The sequence below is a fragment of the Notamacropus eugenii genome, chromosome 1 (assembly GCF_028372415.1).
Source record: "Notamacropus eugenii isolate mMacEug1 chromosome 1, mMacEug1.pri_v2, whole genome shotgun sequence".
Lineage (NCBI taxonomy): Eukaryota > Metazoa > Chordata > Mammalia > Diprotodontia > Macropodidae > Notamacropus > Notamacropus eugenii.
Window position 1 is genome coordinate 193,066,054 of NC_092872.1, and position 20,970 is coordinate 193,087,023.

The window sequence follows — 20,970 nt, forward strand, 5'->3', positions numbered from 1 at the left end:
AGCCACTGTTCAAAAAATCAAAAAGGTAAAACAAGACCAAAAAATCCACTAAGTGTCTCATTGGATAGAAAACAGATAACATTAGAAAATTAAAAGGATATTTTTTAAATGTGTGAGTAAGTGAGTATCTCCTTCCCCAAGCAAAGTGGGCAGGATGTATGGGAGTAGTGGCACCAGGCTAAGTGATATAAGCTTGCTGCTTAGGGAAGTTACATCAAGACTCAGTCCAAACACAGTCGCAAACCTGTGGAGAGGGTCGTGTTCGGCGAATCAGACTTTTAGGATAAAAGAATTCAGATGAGGAACGTGGCATATTTGGAAGCTGCTGAGAAAAGAGAGGGGGGGAAGAGAGGAGAGAGAGAGAGAGAGAGAGAGAGAGAGAGAGAGAGAGAGAGAGAGAGAGAGAGAGAGAGAGAGAAAGAGAGAGAGAAGAGAAGAGAAAAAGACAGAAAGGAGAGGGACAGAATACAACGGAGGACACAAGAGAATGAGAGAATGAATGGGAGAAAACGAAAGAGAATGAGAGAGAAGAAAGGAGAGGAGAGTGAAGAAGGGAGAAGGAAGGATGGCGAAGGAGGAAGAGAAAGAAGAGGACAGAAAAGTGAGAGAAACAGAGACAGACAGAGTGACACACAGAGAGAACATATGAGAGGTGGAAGGAATAAATGAAGCCATTTTTATTTCAGAATCACTATAATAGACATGCAGCTTAACAAGATTAAGACATTTATCATTCATTAATAATTACCAATATATTATCTATGAAGTCAATAGTAAATCTCAGACAACAACTAGGTCATATATTGCTTGCCATAGAATGACCACAGCACATGATACCTTTCCAAATCCTCAGCAGCTACTCCCAGGTCCCCATAACCGGTATCTACTTTAATTATATTTGGTATTCACTTATATGTTTACATGTTTGTCCTATAGAATCTGCTCTTTAAAGACTGGTATAACTTCCTTTTTGCTTTTGAATCCCTGGTACCTAGCACTGTGCCTGGGTCATAATAGGAATTTAAAAAGTGCTTGCTGATTGACTGGCTGTGGAATGGGACTTCCCATCTTCTCCCCAGCCCAACTAACTTTGGCCTGAAATTATTGTGATATTCTTATGACACATTGATAAATAAGACTACTAAGAATCTGTTTTTATAAACTTTGCCTGAGTTATAAAATAGCAAAACTGTGGATTACTCAGTGGGGATACTGAGAGGTTGTTTTCTTCCCATTTTACTATGGAAACTGCACTAAGGTCATACACTGCACAGAGTTTGACTCAGGAATTGGCCACTGTAGAAATGCTCTCAAGAGATCACAAGATTGATTTCATCTATCCACAAGTCAATTTTCCAATGATGCTGCCGCCTTCAGGATTATCTGTGTTAGTGAGTGCTCTGTAGGGACAATTAGAAGAGCCAGACAGATCACAATGCAGGCTACCGTTATATTCTGGGGAGACATGGGACTCTTGGCACTAGAGTTTTACAGCTAGAAGGGACTTTAGAGCTCACTGAGCGCAATCTTTTTTGTTGTATGGATGGGAAAAATGAGACCTAGAGGGGATGAACTAACCTGTTCAGGGTCACAAAAATTAATTTGAACCCAGAGCCTTTAACTCTAAATTCACTGTTCTTTCCTCTGGACCATGGTGCCTATTTTCACTACCATATCCTCTAGAGGTAAGGGAATTCAGCAGTTGTTGAATTAGACTCTCTGGCAGGAGAGCTGAGCTGAACTAGAGTATTACTGAATCCCTTGATAAACTTTAGGTTTCTTCTACGGATCTAAAGCATGAAAACACTGGGCCACCTTGCCCACTATGCATGAAGGAAAAAAAGTGATATATTTGCATATATCATATATAATACACATAGATATGTCTATATAAATATATATATCTAAGTACGTGTACACACACATACATATATCTATACATCTATGTACACTTCTATATGCATTCATCAGGATTTTTCATGTTTGTTCAGTGATTTGTACAAAGATGATTTTTAAAATCCCTGAATCCTCTTTTTCATCACTTTGCTGAAATGATCTGCAAATAGAGAAAATTCTTACAGGGGAAAAAAAGTTAACTTCCATTTAGTCTGGGTTCTTAACATATTCACCTTTACCTTTAAAAGACTTCACTAAAGACTAGGGTAAAATGATGGATCCAGAGGCCAATAACATCATGGTGATGACAGGAGACGTGAGTAGAGCTAACCAAATGGTTTCTGCGTAGCATGGCACGACCATCTCATGGCTATGCTCTATTGCATTTCCAATTTGAGAATAAAAGCCTTAATAAGTCCTTTCCCTGTGACATCAGGGCTTTATGCAATCAATGCCCAGATCATTCACATCCAAAATTTTCTGGAGGCAGGTCAATGGCTTAGTAATCTTTATACCTTGCAGATGGGGTAGTGGTGATGCGTAGAGGTTAAATGATGCTCTGCAGCCTGTTGTGTCCAAACCGAAAGAGCAGTGCAAAACCCCCCTCCATCTTCTCCTGCTACCTTCCATTCCATATGAGTCTTTGCTTTTTTCTTGACCTTTGCCCAAGGAGTATGTTTGCACATCCCAGAGAAAGGAAAGATTCCCAAAACATGTGAACTGCAAAACACTCCCATCTGATTTGAGGCAGTAAGGTGTCACTGTGGACTTGAAATCTGGAAGACCTGAGGTCTAGTCCTACACTATTGGCTATATAGGCCCTGGGCAACTCAATTAACCACTCATCCTTGCTTTCTTCATAAATAGAATCAGGGGGTTGGACCTGATGTCCTCTAGACAGAGGTACTTTCTAGCTCTTATGATTTGGCAGACTGTACTTGAAATAAAAAAGAACAAAAGATAACTCTGTGTGTGTGTGTGTGTGTGTGTGTGTGTGTGTGTGCGTGTGTGTGTGTGTGTGTAATTAAGTGAAACAAAGACACTGGAAAGGAACAGCTGCAACTCCTGGTATAATTGACAAAAACTAGTGAAAATGAAGCCCACTGCCTTTTCTGAAGATTACCATTCCTGAGTAAGTGACATTAACCACTTTGCCTACATTACCGATATTCACTGCTTTGGTAATGAGTTCAGCAAATTAGTCAGTCAGCTAAATCACTTTTTCTACTAGCAAAGGACAAACTAATAAAACAAATAGGATAATCAAATGTGGACTCCTAAAGAAAGTTCAGGGCAACCCTTTTTTATGACACCAAGCTGGGAGAAATAAACTTCAGACCCTTTTAGTTCAGGGCCACCAAATAAAGCTTCATTCAGAGATGTGGGCACAGGGCTTGGTCTCAAACATCCAAAACCTGTTAATTCTCGCTATAATAAACACTGCCTACCATGAGAATTCTGGGATTAATATAACAGCTAACATTTATAACATAATATAGTGACTAATATAATAGTTAACAGAATAGCTAACATTTGTACAATTATCTCTTATGATCCTCATAATAACTCCAGGAGGTAGGTGTTTTATTCTATTAAAATTATGTCCATTTTATAGACGGGGAAACAGATGTAAATGACTCAACTAGGGTCACGTAGCTAGTAAAGGTCTGAGGCTGAATTTGAACTCGGGTCTCATGATTCCAGGCCTGGAAACTCCACTGCACTATCTAGTTGCCTTAGTGGCAAACATAGTTTTTTTGTGGGGAAGCTGGGAGTAGGGGAGCTAGACGTGTGATTTCATGGTAACTTCTGGTGTGGTAACTCCTTTCACTGATGCAGCTTTTGAACGTATCTCTAAATTGTAGCCCTGGGAAAAGTACTGAGAAGTTAAGCGACTTGCTCCTTGTCCTGCAATAAGCATGTGACAGAGGCAGTACTATGTCATTTTAAATCACCTTAACTCCAAGGCTAGCCCTGTGCTCACTCCACCATACTGCTTTTCTAAACTCCATGCAGCATACAAGTTTAGATTCTGACCCTCCTTAGTGACCTAATCTTTCTGCCTGCTTAAAGTTGCTTTGAGGATTTACTTAGGACTAGCAGAGGACTTTGAAGGTAAAAAAGCATAACATTTCAATGACATGACTTGATTCTTTTGCTTATGATTTCAAAATTATAGGACTATAAAGGGCAAAGATACCTGAACTTTCCTTGTGCTGAATTCTAAAATAGTGATACCCTACTGCCTCAAGTATACCTTAAGATGGGGGAATGAGAAGGTGAGAATCCCGCTGTGTTCTGCCCTCATCACACCACATCTGGGCCAGGGTGTTCAGTTCTATATAGCACATTTAAGGAAGCCTGCAGAGAAGCTAGGGAACATTGAGAGGAGGAACCGGGATGGTTAAGGGCCTCATGGTAATGTCACAAGGACACTGACTGAAGGAAATGGGGATGAAAAGAACTTGAAGGAAGGACGTGACAGCTGTCTTCAAGCATGTGAAGGAGGGAGGCTTTAGAGTTGTTCTTTTCCAGAGGGCAGTGGAAGATGCAATAGATGGTAGTTGCAAAGAGTCAAACTTTAGGCTTATTTTTAGGGGAAAAAAATGTTACCAACTGTCAAGAGTGGAGTGGTTTGGATTAGGAGGTGGCAGGCTTTCAAGTGGAGGCTGAGAGGCCACTTGTAGAATATGCTGTAGTGGGGACTGTTTTTCAGAGATGGGTTGGTCTAAGTGGCTACCAAGGTCCATTTCTGGTGTGAATAAAAATAGTTAGCATTTATACACTTCTTTAGAGTATGAAAAGCACTTTGCATATATTACCTCATTTAATTCTCACTGTAACCCTAGGAGGTAGGTGCTATTGTTAGAACCAACTTACAGATGAGAAAACTAAAGGCTGATAGCGTTTTGTGACTTATTTGGAATCACATAAATAGTATCTAAGGCAGGATTTGAACTCAGGTCTTTTGGGTCCCAGTCCAACACATTAGCTAGCCCCTGTGGCACTTAGCTTCCCAGTCTTTGATTATGCAACCCAGAAGCAAGAGAACGAGCTTGTGGAGGCTACTTTGGTACTTTTGGTTTTGAGGGGTTCATTTTGATAATTACTAAGATTCAAGTTATGAATCACAACTTTCTTTGGGAACCTGTTTTGTCCTAAATTTAGCAAGGATTACGGCATGACTGGCAGATTACAAAGATGTTGAATACAAAGACCATATGACTTTTTAAAAATCACCTGTATTATTCAAATTTCCCTGATGTGCTTTTTTGGAAACTGCTTTAGTAAGGTAAGATTAGCATCCACCACTATCATTTGGAGCAACAGACTAAAATCAGATATTGAGGGACAGGAGAAATCAGTTTTGCCCAAGGGTTATTCAATAGGCAAAACAATCTGGCTGGTAAATGGAGCTAAGTCCCAATCCTCAAACTTCCCTTACCCGGAGTTTTTCCTCTGTCTTGGTGGACTGCTTACAGTCTGGATGCCAAACGGTGGAACCTGAGAAGACAAAATCCATCGGTTAACAATAAAATAGCTCCAGAAGAAAGAAGAAGGCATAACATTATTGAGCACTTTTACATCTTCACTCTCTTCCCACTTCTCAGACAATGGAGTAAGAAACCTCCCAAGAGGTTTCAGATGAGTTTTCCATAGTAAATCCTGATTTACTCTAAAGAGGGTATAGTTATCTCTTGCAGAAAACAATGATTACTCAAAAATGTCCTGATGCATTTTATCCATGACTATATCAGTATTCTGTGAAACTATACAGACATATGTAAGTATGTGTGTATATAAATATATTTACAGATGACACATATGTCTCTCTCTTCTTCTCTCTTTACATCCCTCCTCCAGTTTCATCACTGTTTGTAACTTCAGATGTGGAAACTACCTGCAACAATGAAAATGGACAACTCTTCTGTAATTTAAAGTCTTAGAAAGTTAGTCTAACAGGTTGAATGGCTTGCTCATGGTTAGTTTGTGCCAAAGGTAGGATCTGAACCCAATTCTTCCCGAGTATAGGCTGACCCTCTATGCTCTATGCCAGACTCCCTCTCTATAATCGACACTGGGAAGCAGGGCTAGCCCTGGGACGTCACTGTAGGTGACAGAAGGTCCCTCTCTCAATGCAAGCAGGAAACTGTTCTACAACATGTGATCTTTAAAGAGTGGTCCATCATACTGAGAAGTAAATTGACTTGCTTAAGGATCAGACTAGCTGGCATGTGCCAGAGATGACACTTGGACCCAGGTCCTACAGACTGCCATACCAGATCTCTATCCATTATGCCAAGATGTTTCTCACTAAATACATTATAATTTCATAAGTGCAAGACATGTTTATGTGATATTAAATCAACCAGTAAATTCAGTGGCAGGAAAAAAAAGGCAACCAGGATGAGAGATTATATAACTGAAATACTAATTAATTGTCTGGATTAAATAATTAATTAGAAACATGTCAATAAACACAATATGGAACTGTATCAAACAAACTTGAATATGAACTATTTACCCTTCTATTTAAAAATAAAGAATTTAAGAAGTACCAACCTACTTGCTCGGTCTCTTCTAATTGTATACTTAAAATTCTGTTTTTCTAAAGTAGTATAATCAATGTTTTTTTCACTTCTATTCTCTACTTTGCATCATTTTGTTTGACTTTCCATATTTCTTTGTGTTCTTCATAAACTGTCCATTTCCAAAAGTCAGATAATATGCTCTCACATTGACATATTATATCACAGTTTATTTAGACATTCTCCAACTATAGGACATATAGGTCTCCCCTTTTATATCATGAGTAAATACCAATGAATATTTTTGATCATGCTTTTCTTTTAATAATCTCCTTAGTGTATAGCCTTAGTAGCTTAGTAGCTGGATGACAGGCAATGACTGATGTTATAATTAACTGTATATTCCCAGATTACTGTGCTAAAAACATTCACCAAATTATAATCCCTTCAACAATATACAGGAATAACTAATGCTTCATCAATACTGAATTTTATAATTCTAGTTACTTTGTCCATTCAATCAGAATAAGATGGCATATCAAAATGGTTTTCTGTACAAAGCTATGTTAGAAATCACTTTACCTTTTAACTTTAAAGGTAATAAATCAATTAATGTGAATTTCTGAATGAGGTAACATCTCTATGTACATTAAAGAATAAAACCTACATGAAAATAAGATCTGCCCAGGTTCAGAGAAAAGTTTAAAGGACATAAAAAACTTAAAAAGTTAATAAAAGTCTCACTGTGTAGAAGTTGCATAAGACTAGACAAGTCTCCATTTTCTCATTTATAAAATAAGAACTGGACTAGGACTGGGAATCCTTGTAGTTTTCAACTCCATGACCTTTTGATAAGTTAATAATAGTCTTCTTGTCTATGAAAATTGTATGAACTTGGTATCTAGAAGTGGAAAGAGATTTGGAGTGGAGTGGCTTTGGAATCAGATTGCTTGGGTTCACATCTTAGCTTTGATACTTAGTATTTGTACGACCTTGGGCAAGTCATTTAACCTTTTGAGGTCTTATTTTCCTCATTGCAAAATAAGGCGCTTGAACTCATTGACCTCTAAGGTACTTTTTAATTCTAAATCTATGATCCTTTGAGGCAGGTAAGTGGTACATTGATTGGTTAGAGGACTGTACCTGATTTTAGTAAGATATTAGTTCAAATATGTACTCAGACATTCATGACCTCAAACAAGTCACATAACCGCTGTCTGCTTCAATTTCCTCATCTGTAAACTAGGGATAATCACACCATCTATCTCCCAGAGTTGTTATGAGGATCACATGAGATAACACATGTAAAGTGCTTTGCTAATGCATAAGCAGCTACATAAACGCTAGCTATTATTGTTGTTATTGTTAATATTGTGACTATTTTGGGGCACTTACTAGTCAAGTCATTTGAATCTCATGGGGCCTGTTTACTCTTCTGTAAAATGAGGGAGTTGGAGTTGATAATCTCTATAGTACTTCTCAGATCTACCATTCTATGACAAAAGCATTTTCATTATTATGAGTGTTGTAAACTCTTTTACAGTCAATGACACATATATATGTATGTGTGTATATATGTTATATGTATACATTCATGCATGTGTGTATTATATATCTATATACACATACATATTATACACACACACTGAAGTAATTTAAAGTAATCTTTTAAATGATTTTTGTGCAATAGTATATAATACTACAGTAGTCTAAAATACTTGTAACTGATGGAAGGAAAAACAGATTTAAAAATCAAACTAGTATGTCTGCTTAACAAGCATTTCCCTCTCCCAAATAGTTCTCATTCCATCATGGAAAAATCAAAGTCATTTTAGCACTATGAAAGGGAGAGGAAGTTCTGTTAATGCAAAGCAACTAACTAGGAGAGCCAAGGTCAGATCCTAGGAAAGCTCGCATTCTGAAGATTCTCTTGCTAAAGCCCAGAACACCAGGGCTCCTTCTGATTGCCAGCAGCACACAATGTAAACATTCTCATCAGGAGGTCAGACACACACATGGAATGTGACTCAGAGCCTCAGATATTTGGCTTTGAGTTTAAGCTGCGGAAGAAGAAATCGCTCATTCTTCTCAGGGAAAGTGTTGAAAGAATGGGGAAAGTATACCAAAGGTTGTTTTGGAATAGAATCTTGGTGTAATCTCTAGGTCTTGGGATTTTTCCCATCCTAACACATGGTCCAGTATTGTTAATACAGTGTGCCAGAGTGGTACAAGGTTTTTTAATCACCTCCTCCATTTAACTCCCAAGACTTTTAAAAAAGATGTGGTCCAGACCCTTGGAACCTATGCAACTTATTCACCAGTGGGTATAAAATCTCCCAATTTCCTCTAACTCCCTAATTTTAGAAAGACATCTTCAGTATCGCATGAAGTCCTAAAATATTGACTAGAAACCATAAGAAAAACAAGGTTTTTCATCTCTGAATATGCCACTTCTGTTATGGCTGCAGACAGAGCACATCTGTCCAAAGGCAACTGCATCACAATGAAATCCAGAGATAACAATGAATTCTGGCATTCTTCCTGGCCATGGGCCATCCATTCAGAATAACTTGGTAAAGTGGAAAGAGGTTTGGACTTAGCATACTATGGCATGGGTTTGGTCTTACCTCTATCACTGTCTAGCTTCATGATCTTGGGAAAGTCCCCTAACTTCTCGAAACATTACCTTCCTCATTGGGGTTGAAATCACCTATCCTACCTAACTTCACAGGAACAAGGGATGTAAATTCCTTGAGGTCAGGGATGTTTTGTCTTTCCTTTTATTCCCAGTGCTCAATATAGTGCCTTGCTTATAGTAAAGGCTTACTAAATGCTTACTGACTGGCTGAAAAAGTATATTGAAAACTATAAAGCTACAAATATCAGGTGGTATTATTAGTATTAAAAATTCAGTGATCCATGGTTGTAATTTTGCAAAGTGCCTCCAAAATCATATTAGATGGGGGGGGGGGTGTCTTTTGAATAGGAATGTGACTGTAAAAATTGCATTTTGGCAGGATAGGCCAAATAAAAATTTCTCTTACATACAGAATAATTTCTACAAGCATCTCTTATGTATATGAAAAATACAAATCAATTTCAAAGCATAGACAAAAACATACAAGATTACTATGCAATGAGAAAAGGTGAAATACAATGCTCTAACAGTCCAGGTACCATGATTATAGAAAAAAAAAAGCAGCGTTTCTTGGGTACTTGCTAGTTAGGCTCATAAGGTCTTTTCTAACTAGAGAGATTTATTTTTTCCTTCTAAAAAGAGTAAAAAGCTTAATAGGGAAAAGGTTTTTTCCTATTTCCTTTCTATTACCTTCTAGGTTTTTAGAGAAGTGGGAAAAAAAGCAAAAAGCTCCCAACAACCCCAAACTGAAAACATTTTCATACTGGAGAAACTGCTCAAAATTATATTCCAAATGACTCTCTAGAAATGAATATTGGATCAATGTCTCCTCCACCAGGGATTCTTCTCTTGAGGATTCTGAACTCTTCCTCTGAGGCTGTGGATGTGAAAGCTGGGGGAGTTTCATGGGACAAAAGAAAAGGTGTGATTTAACATGACCAAGGTAGAAATATGTTTAATATGATTGTATGTGTATAGCCCATATGTTTTGGGGAGGAGGGAAGAGAAAAAATTTGGAACTTAAGATCTTATAAAAGTAAATGTTGAAAACTATTTTTACATGCAATTGGAAAAAATAAAATACTATTAACTGGGGGAAAAATGAAAAAAAAGAAAAGATGTGATGTAATTCATCAAGTATGGGAAGATATCTTCTCTATTTAACCTAACCTGATCAAAGGAAACTGGGGGGTGGGGTGGGTAGAAAGGGGGGAAGCAAAAAAAACAAACAAACCTGATTAAAACCAAAGGCTTTGAAGGACCCTGATGAAAGGAGAGAGAAAACACCTATCAAGCAGTTTGACTTTATAAACTCTAGTTCATCCTGACCTCTTTTCTTATGAACATTTTGAGGACAGAGAGGAAAGGTGATTCTCTTTAACTTTCAGGATAAGAATGGTAGATTTTTGTACTTATTCAAAACAACTTTACTCCACACAGTGAAAGGGATTCTGTGTATTGGCTCATACCCAAAGACAGGTATGACTACAGCTGCTGATCTGATTAATTAAGTAAATAGGTAGCTTCTGGCCCTATTTTTTTAAGGCTTGGGTCAGCTGAGCAGCTAATGAAGAGCCCTTTTCTGGAATGCTTAACTGTTGTTTATTCTAAAACTGAGTTCTATTGATAGTGAGAGGGATTAGGGGAAGGTGGTTATAGTGTGAAAAAAAAATGTATCAACAAAACAATGAAGTGAGGAAAACTCCACCAAAACATTATTGTTGCAAGTAGCAGGCTTGATTTTCTTTCTGGAATGGAGAAGATATTCTGTTGCTGAGTCTGTCTTACCTTGAAGATACATTTCCTCTCCTTCTGTGAACATTTGGTTGCACCTGCTGCATCGCGCACAGCTTGGATGGTAGTGTTTATCACCGGCCTAGAAGGAAAAAGAGGGAAAGAGAAACCCTTTACTCTATGCAACATTCTTCAGTCACTATTGCAGACCATCTTCGCCTTGTCTGTTTCTAGCTTTCTGCAGTTAGGCAGTAGGCAGACTTAGGGAAGGTAGAGGTGGAGAATAATCAGAAATAATGCTAATTTCACATCAAATTTATTACCCTAAGATTCCTGGAGGCTGAAACCCCAAAGTCAGGACAGAGTTTGGCTCCTGAAGATAGGATAACTGTTAGAACTGAATGAAGATGCCACCTCTCAGAACCTGGGCTTTCTTGGTCTACATCAGGTTGCACCCAGTTTCAGCATGAGTACACTGGATTGAAATAATTCACACATCTCTCATAAACCTCAACTCAAAAAAAAAAAACAATTAGGAGGAATTTCATTTCCTTAGACTACTGCTGACCTACTAAAAAAACAATTCTCTACTCCTCCCTTCCTTTTAAATAGGTTCCAATCTGTTCTCTTCTCAAATCTAGTGCCTTTAACAGATTCCAATCTGCTTCTTTCTGCTGAATAATCCAGAGCTAATCAGATCTAGCTAGCTAGCCTCAAGAAGACAGAGGACCATGAGAGACTTCTGAAATTGCTTTTATCTCAGGGGACCAAATTTCCTGCAATGTTACCTATGCTGATCCAATCACAAGGTCTTCTTAAATTGGGATTTTTCTAAAAGATTTTGTTTAGGTGGCCCTACATTATTCATAAGTATCTCACAATTCCTGAGATAACAGATGCCATCATGGCAGGTGCTACTGGATGCAAGACCAATTCTCTAGGCAGGTGCCAAGTCACATTATGTTTGTATGATAAAAAACAAAAGGGAAAAAAAATCCTCTTTTCCCCTTGACAAGTACTTCCCCCCAACTCCAAATAATCAAATAACAACTTAAAAACAACAACAAAAAACCCTCTTTACCACTGAATAATTACCTGGTAGAGACAAAGGTCATTTGCGATCCGTAACCAGAGAATTGTCAGTGGTAAATGGTGAGCACTAAGCATGTGCAAGGTACCATGGAGAGACAGAATTATATGTGGATATGTGGTCACTGACTGTGCTGGGCTCTGCACGAAATCTCAGCAGGAGAAGAGATCAGCGCACTAAAACCCCTCAGCAGAAACTACAAAAAGCAGTTTAAGATTATCATTTGAGAGTGGGGATGAGATCAGCTACACAGCCTGTGTCTTGGCACAAATAAAAACTGGAATTAAACTTTATAAACCGAGAGCTGGACAGGACCTTCAGGAGCCAAGTCCTAGTCCTTCATTTTATGGACAAGGAAACTGAGGCATAGAGAAATCAGGTGATTTGACCAGGGCACACATACAGTAAGTGGCAAAGTCAGTATTTGAATCTAAGCACTCTGATTTTTCCAGTTATACCCTGTTGACTTTCCATGTTGTCATTCCTGTCATGAAGAGTTCCAAAGATGGTGCCTATAAGCAGGTAGGCTTCACCTCCAGGAATATCTTTTGTTCTCACTAAAATGTTAACTGGAGATCAAATGAAAAATAAAGCTCTCATGCTTTGTATATGCCACTTCTATTATGGTGGAAGACAAAACATCATTTGTTCAAAGGCAAATGCATTTTGATGAAATCTATGTGATAATAATTAATTTTGGCATTCTTCCTAGTCATAGAGTGTTTAATCAGACAGAACAACATGGTATAGTGAAAAGAGCTCTGGACTTAGCATTCTTTGACATGAGTTTGAGTCTTACCTCTGTCCCATTCTAAATATGTGACCTTGGGCAAGTCACTAAACTTTTGATTATCAGCTTCCTCATTAGAGTTAAAATCACCTATCTTACTTAACTTCCTAGGATCAAGGGATATAAAGTATGTGTGTGTGTGTGTGTGTGTGTGTGTGTGTGTGTGTGTGTGTGTGTGTGTGTGTATGTGTATGTGAGGTTATGTTGGGAGTGCGTACATGGGAATTCTAATCTGAATGACCCTAAAGAAACTTTTATTCTTCACAGTCATTTTCAACATCAGGACATTTATGATATAAGCAAGCATAAAGAAAAGGGTTATAAAAGTAGGGGGTTGTTGGTGGCAGTGGTGGCAGGAGAATTAAAGGAATCCTCAACATTTAAAAGCTCCACATCAGGACTGGGAATCAGACATAGCATAAAAATCCACTTGGACATGCTCTAGTAAGGGGTGGGGTAGAGATTTTTAATAAGCAGAGAGCGGTAAGGAGTGGGCAAATTATACGAATGGGAGACATTCTTATGAAGAGGCAAAGAGATTGGAAAGGGAATGTTATGTAAAAGGAAAAGCTCACATTTACAAAAAGTAAGCTTTATAGTAATCCTGTGAAGAAGTGATGAGATAAGTAGTCCAAATGTTTCCATTTCACAGACTGGGAAACCAAAGCTCAAAGAAGTTAACGGATTTATCCATTCACAAGATGGTAAGCATCAAAACCTGAACCAAAGTATGCTTGGAAATACTGGCAGATACACTTTTAAGGTCAATCTGTATTAACTTTTTCTTCATCATTTTTTTAAAGTCTAGAGACAAAAAACCCCCATTGAGTTCTGATTGGAAGCATTTGCTAATTTCTGAGGTCTAAATGCTCACACTGAAAACAGACCAACTAGCTCTCAGTTAGCTAGGATGCTTGAACTTAGGTTTTATATCTTCAAGACCACTGATCTTTCCTCTACAGACTGTGTTAACAGCACTAGCAAAGAGAAAAAGTCGTGTTCTGGCAAAAGTTACATTTTACCAAAAAAAACAGAGTGGAGTGTCTGTTTCATTAATGAATCTTTGAAAGATCTACACCCACACAGAGTACTAACAATTGTTGCTCTTTGAATGCTGTTTATTTAATGATAATAAATCTACAAATTAGTTCTATCTTTCTAGCTGTTAACACCTACAATATTAAACCTGAAGTAAAGCGTAGTTTGAACTTAGCTAATGCTTCTCCTGGAACTACATCTAGGGATGTGTAGTTACTGGAATATCAAAGGTTCTCATTATAAGAAAATCTCAATTGTAATGCCACCCCATAGCATGAATCCCAAGGACAGACCACAGAAATATTCTGGCATGGATAGGTGATGCCTATACGCATTTATTTATATATGAAAAATATGCATTTTATCATATGGGGGAATCATGAATTGGAAATCTGTCTAGTTATGATCTTGCTTTGCTCCAGATTGGAAGCTGTACTCATGGGCTAATTTCAGTCTCCAAAGCTGTTTAGAGATGTTGACTCCCCACATCTCACCTATGACACAATGTCTCTTTGGTGGCTAAGGGGGAAACCCCAAACCAATAAAGCCATGTGAAGATTTTGCCATGTATGCATGAACTATAAGAAGTGGCTTAAACACCATTATTTATTAGCCATTTTAGGCCTTGGCCTTACACTTCCATAAAAATAAAATTTCATTGTATCCTTTTACTTATAGGTGTCGTTTCTATATATACAGCTCCCCTCCCACTCTGCTGCCCCCCAACACCTGTTGTTGTTTAGCATTTTTTCAATCATGTCTGATTCTCTGTGACCCCATCTGGAGTTTTCTTAGCAAACATACTGGAGTGGTTTGCAATTTCTTTCTCCAGTTTATTTTACAGATGAGGAAACTGAGGCAAACAGGGGTAAGTAATGTGCCCAGCGTCACACAGTTAGTAAGTGTCTGAGGTCAGATTTGAATTCATGAAAATGAGTCTTCCTGACTCCTGAACTGGCATTCCATCCACTGTGCCACCTAGATGCTCTCAATCCTGTATAATTACTATAATTATGATGAACCAGCTTTGCCCCAAAGAAGAGAGATGAAAATGCATTTCCCTCCCTTCTTTGCAGAGGGACCATAGAGAGGGAAGAACGCATTAGCTGTTGGATTTGATTGATATGTAAATTTGGTTGACTGATTTTTTTCCTTTTTAGTCTCTTAATAGATACCTCAGAATGTAGGAAAGGAGGAAAATAATGGGAAATTAAGGTGATGTAGAAATAAAAGATATTAATCAAAAATAATTTTCAAAAAATGCAACTGTTATGAGTATTCCTGTATCTGCTTTTCTGTGAAGTTCTAACAAAACTATGCTGGGGTTGAAAAATATTTTAAAATACATGATTCCTTTTATTTCTATCGCATCTGACCATATTTCTTTCTCTTCCCCCCCCACAGAACTATCCTTTGTAACAAAGATTTAAAAAGAAAGAGGAAACATCAGATGGCTCATCCAATGGGTGCGGGTGTAAGTGGGAAGGACACTTAATTCTGCCTCTCATCTTCTTTGTTCGCTCCCACTTCTCCCTAGGATGGATGGAATTCAAGGACGATGTTGAAAATATTTTTAGGTCGGCTATTTCCTAATACAAAAAGCTTTTAATGATCTTAACTGATTCCCTTCCCAATTCATTTCAGGGAATAAAAATGCAAGAACAGAATACCTTCTAAAAAAAAAAAAGAGAAGAAAAGAGAAGATGAGAGGTTAAAAAAAAGAGAAAGCACGCAAAGTTTCACAATCACTTATCCATCCCAAAGGACAGCTCATGCAAGAGCAATTGGGAGAGCAAAACTACCAAATCCTTCCTCTCCCCAGTTTCTTTTTTATACTTCTCCCCAATCCCATTCCTGGGAGTCTCGAGTAGTTGGTAACCATGGAAACCACTGCTGTCTCTCCAACAGCTGTTGGAACAAATCCAAGAGATTAAAGGCCAAGAAAGATGCTGTGCTGAAAACCAGCCACATCTAGAGCAGCAGGAGGGAATGGGATTCCACAGTCTGACCCAATATGCATATGAAAAGGCATATGGTCACAGGGTTGAATGAATGAAAAGACCACTAGGCTAGGTGTCCTTTAGCGAGTTACATCACCCCTCTGGGCTTTATTTTCTTCCTGCAACATAAGGAGGTTGGTTAAGAACAGAAATTCTCAACCTGGGGTATGGTACTTGCTTCCCCTCAAAATTGGACAACTTGCATTTCATTATAATTTGTTTCTTTGTAATCATACGTACTTCATTTTATTCATTTAAAAACATCATTCTGAGAAGTCAGGTTTTGTCAGAATGTCAAGGAGGTCGAAGACAGAAACATTAAATTAATTAGTATCCTTGCTGTGTGACTACTGCCTAGGGCTTACTAATTTGATGCACTACTATTATATTGAGTGATTTCCACATTACCATTCTTACTCTGAATGCAATCATATGATAAAGAAGTTACAGCTCAGTCAAGAGGTTCTTAGAGAGGCAAATAAAGGTATTCACAGAGTTTCTTTGTGAATCCAAAGAAAATGAGAAGCATCACATCATGAGAGATTTCACTTTGCCTTACATGTTCATGAAGAGTGAGACCAAATAGCCCACCCAGAAGATGTCCATTTTGATTACACATTCCCATCTTGATTATCTTTTCCCTCTCAAAAAAAAAACTTTGCATAACTTTGTATTATTTATCCATCTACACATGAGAATGTAAGTTCCCTGAGGACAGGAATTCTTTGGTTTCCTTATTTTTTTAATCCCCAATATGTAGGTAGTAAAGTGTCTTGAGGTTGAATGGAACTGAAGATACTTAGAATCAGAGAACTATAAGTTTCGAAATTGGAGGGATAAAAGAGATTATCCAGTTCAACTCCTTACTTTTTTTTATATGAGGAAAATGGTCCAGGAGGTTAATTAATTTGTCCCAGGTCACGTAAGTAAGGAATTAAAAAAAATTTTTTAAAATTACATCTGTGATTTTATTGATGTAGAAAACTCCTGCAAAGGATACTTCCTCTAGTGAAGCAGTTTGGCACCTGCTCTTTATCTTTTGGTTTCAGAGAGTTTCTGGGGCTTGAGATGTTTTGTAATTTGTTCAAAACCACACAGCTGGTATGTGTCTGAGGTGGGACTTTCTGGGGAACTTGACAGGACCCTCCAAACTAAATCCAAATCTCTTTTGGTTCATTTTTCAGCAGTCTTGGTGTTTCTTCATTCAATGTAAAGGTGGGTACAGAGGAGAATGGCAATAACCGCTGAGGAATTTGGTTGAATATTTGAGATGAAAGCCTTGTAGACTATTCAGACCTGTAGATTATTTTATACCTGTTGTTCATCATGAAAATTACTTCCAAGAAGAGAGTTGGAGGATGCTAGAAACTGGGAGTGCCTAACACCATTACAAAAACTGAAAGTGACTATTGTCTTAATAAACAGGAAATGAGTAGTTACAAATGTTAGAAGTCAATTGAAAGTCAGCTCTTTGTGTAGTCAGGTCATGGACTGGTTAGAGTAAAGGTCAGATGATACCAAAGAGGAAGAAAGGAAAATAATGAGAAGATACTATTTGTTATTATAGTAGCTCTAACCAATCTGTTAAAACAAATTGCCTACTCTGAAAATAGGAAAAAGGAAAAAATATGGACTATCACCGTTTCTTAGAAATTTTAAACTGAAACAAAATACTATCTACAATGATAAGATAGAAAAAGCCCATCAGCTGGCAGAGGGTATCAAGCAGAAAGATAAAGTTAACAAAAGTGATCTTCATTTTGGAGTATAAACTCTATAAAAAACTTAATTACTAACGAGCATTATGGAAGATTACATCCATTACTACGTCCTAATACATAAAACACGGATGAGGAGGAGATGAGCATGAAGAGAGTTTAGTCTAAAATCTAACTGAGCGAGAGCATCCTGAAAACACTTTGAAGTGGAACGTATTTCTGAATGTATATTAAAATAACAAATAGATGTGAAAGAGAACAGATTTGTTGATCTAGTTTTATCAGAAGTGTGAGTGGAGACACCACATTTGCTGTCGCTCATTTTAGTACTCAGGAGATTGTTTGAGGATGACAATAGCTAGGTGGGGACAGCTAGGTGGTGCAGTGGATAGAGCACTGGCCCTGGAGTCAGGAGGGCCTGAGCTCAAATCTAGATTCACATATTTACTAGTTGTGTAACCCTGGGCAATTTACTTAACCCTAATTGCCTCAAAAAAAAAAAAAAAAAGTATGGGGAAATGGCTAAACAAATTATGGTTCGTGAATGTAATGGCATAATACTGTGCTACAAGAGACAAGGAATTTGAAAGATACAGAGAAGCATGGAAAGATCTCCATGAATTAATGTAGAGGGAAGCAAGCAGAGTCAAGAAAACAATGACCGCAACATGGAAATGGAAAGAACCCTAACCGTACAAAAATCAAAGGTAAAATGGTAAAGAATAAGCCTGGCTTAAAATAGAAGCTGCGAGTAGCACTCCTAACCCCCTCCTCTGTAAAGTTGGGAGGTCCACAGTTGTACACTGCATATATTTTCAGCCATCTCTTGGTGTACTGGTCAGTTTAAACTAATGCATGTCCAATCATTCCCTAATACAAAGCCTCTTGAGCCCGAATTCTCACATAGATGCTATATGACTTGAATCATAAATCACCATATCAAAAATCCATAGGATCTAAGGGCTAGAAGACATCTTAGAGATCATTTAAAGTTTCTCATTTTATAGATGAGAAAACTAAGGGCAAGGGAAAGGAAGTGACTTGCTCAAGGTCACTCAAGCAGTAAGTTGGGATTTGAACCCACCAGTCCTTTGAGCCCCAATCTAAGTGTTTAATCCTCTGTACCACAGTATTTTTCCTGGAAGATTGAAAACTGCACACACGAGGAATGCAGTGAAGATCTAACTGGGTTATAGTGTATTGCCAATAAAGATGTGTTACAATGATGCAAAAGATGCACCATTTCATCAAGGGTGATGCCTCCCATTATGCAAACAACAGAAGCGACAGGTTCCTGGGGGACCAGCAAGAATTGAAAGAAGATAGTCTCCTTCCCTCCCCCAGTCTCTACTGCCTAGTTTCAGGTTTTAAACTTTTGGATAGATGCTGACTATCTATTCCCATTCCCATCCCAAAGAAACGGAACCCAGAACCCTGTTCCACTACCACCTTCTGGACCACCGTTTGATTTCCAGCAGTCATTGGCTGGGGACATAGCACTCTCACTGCTTGAGGGAGTTGGGAGCTCCAATTCTTGGAATAAGATAGGAGACCACTGAACTTTATCATCTAACCTTGCCATTGGTTCTTCGACTCTTCTTGAATCTACTTCCTTGAATCTGGTATCTTAGCATGAAGAACTACTTCTATGCCAACCCAATCTTGAGGGCATTGCCATTTGACCTGCCATTTTACCCTTTAGATAACAGGGCTTTGTCATCAGCCCTGCCCTGCAACCCAAAGACAACTGAGTTTTCCCATCTGCCCGTCAGCTAAATACTCCTATATGTTTTGAACCCTGATTAGAATTTTAATGCCCCCAAAACAGGAACTAATTTGTTTTCCTACTTGTATTCCCAACACTTTGCACAGTGGGTAGGCACATAGTAAGTGAAGTAAGCTAGGTGGAATAGTGGATATTGGGCTTGACCTGAAGTCAGGGAGGCATGAAAGTTCAGATCTAGTCTCAGGCACTTACTAGCTGTAAGACCCAGGGCAAATCATTTCACCTCTGTTTGCCTCAGTGTCCCCAAGTGTAAAATGGGGATAATAAAGGCATCTACCTTCAGGGGGAGGATCAAATGAGATAATATCTGTAAAGTATCTGGCACACAGTAGGAGATTAATAAGTGCTCATTCCTTCCTGCTTCATAAATGCTTTTCCATTCCATTCCAAGGACATCATCGATTAGAAAAGTCAATCAGGGAGTGAGAATGGGAGACAAAAAATGAGCAGCCTACTACTTTGTGGCTGTTCGCTGGTTTCAGTCCTGTCTGACTCTTTATGACCCCATTTGGGGTCTCTTGGCAAAGATACCGGACTGGTTTGCCATTTCCTCTTCCAGTTCATTTTCCAGATGAGGAAACTGAGGCAAACAGATTAAGTGACTTGCCCAGGTCACACAGCTAGGAAGTAAATCTGAGATCAGATTAGAATTCACAAAGGTGAGTCCTTGTGATTACAGGCCCAGCACTCTATCCCCTGTGCCACATGGCTGCAGTCATTATGGGATAGGAAAGAGCAAGAGGAAGGGTCTAATTCATTCATTGGGTGCTTCTTTTCCGGAGTGTTTATGGAAAAACAGGAATAAGAATTGAAAGGAATGAGAGAGCACAGAGAGCTTCTGACCTCTACTCGTTCTACTTTGATGTAACATAGATCAGAGGAGAAAGAGGTCTGGCTTTGGAGTAAGGGGGTCTGGGGGTGAAATGCTGGCTCATCAAACTGATTTACCTCTCCAGGCCCTGGTTTCGGCCCTTTAAAGGGAGGGATTTGGACTAGATGACCCCTGAGGACTCCTCCAGCTCCAAATCTGTGATTCTATGAGATCACAGGTCTACCCAAACCCCAAAACTTGCTTTTAGAAAATGGGGGAAAAAAGAGACATATGGTGCTATATTAAACCATTGTTCGCATATCTGACTACTTTTTTTCCCCTCTTAGCTCTGTGACCACTTACCTCCCTGCTCCTGCAAAAGGATTCAATAAGACCTGGAATGAGGAAGGAGAGTGGTTTTGGTCTGTTGGGAGGTGGGAGTGGGGGTGAGGGCAACAAAAAGATGGGGGACTTGTGAAGGTGGGAGTGAGTGGAATGGTTCTCCTGCACATGCACACACATACACACACACGCACACACACACTGCCAGCTTCCAGACTCCCTGAGGAAAAGGGAGTAACAAAGACAGATTGTTAAAACAGGCAGGTACAGGGATGAGATGGGAAGGGCAGAGGTGGGAGAGCTTCTTAATTTCCTCCTGCAGGAGGTTTGTACAGAAACTGACTCAGCTTTCTATCATTCATGTCTTTTACTCTGAGTGGGAGAGGTTTCCACTTCAACTGGCCTGGCTTGATCCTCTAGTTCAACATTCACTTTTTCTAGGACACCGTTTCCCTGAGGTAACACACGCACAGACACACAAGGAGAGGCAGGGATGAGATGACACAGTGCCCTACCCCAAGTGACTACTCCATACCCTAGGTGCAGGTAGAGAACTAAATATCCACCGGTGGCCCTCACAAAACATTGTTAGTGTTAC

The 20,970-nt window shown here is 38.8% G+C and overlaps 1 protein-coding gene across 11 annotated transcripts in view; it reads right to left on the reverse strand.

Moving 5' to 3' along the window:
* ABLIM1 (actin binding LIM protein 1) overlaps positions 1–20,970 on the reverse strand; it is a 402,054-nt gene that overhangs the window by 55,623 nt on the left and 325,461 nt on the right. For 6 of the 11 annotated variants that reach the window (XR_011970214.1, XM_072623263.1, XM_072623299.1 and 3 more), the window contains 2 exons: positions 10,852–10,939; positions 5,342–5,400 (listed from right to left, as the gene is read on the reverse strand). Coding sequence is in view for 7 of the 11 variants with exons in the window: in XM_072623263.1 (XP_072479364.1) it covers positions 5,342–5,400; positions 10,852–10,939 (147 nt within the window). In the remaining 4 variants the exon portion in view is untranslated. Of the gene's footprint in view, positions 1–244; positions 326–5,341; positions 5,401–10,851; positions 10,940–20,970 lie in introns of all 11 variants that reach the window. The other 5 variants (XR_011970213.1, XR_011970209.1, XR_011970210.1 and 2 more) reach the window with 2 other exon arrangements.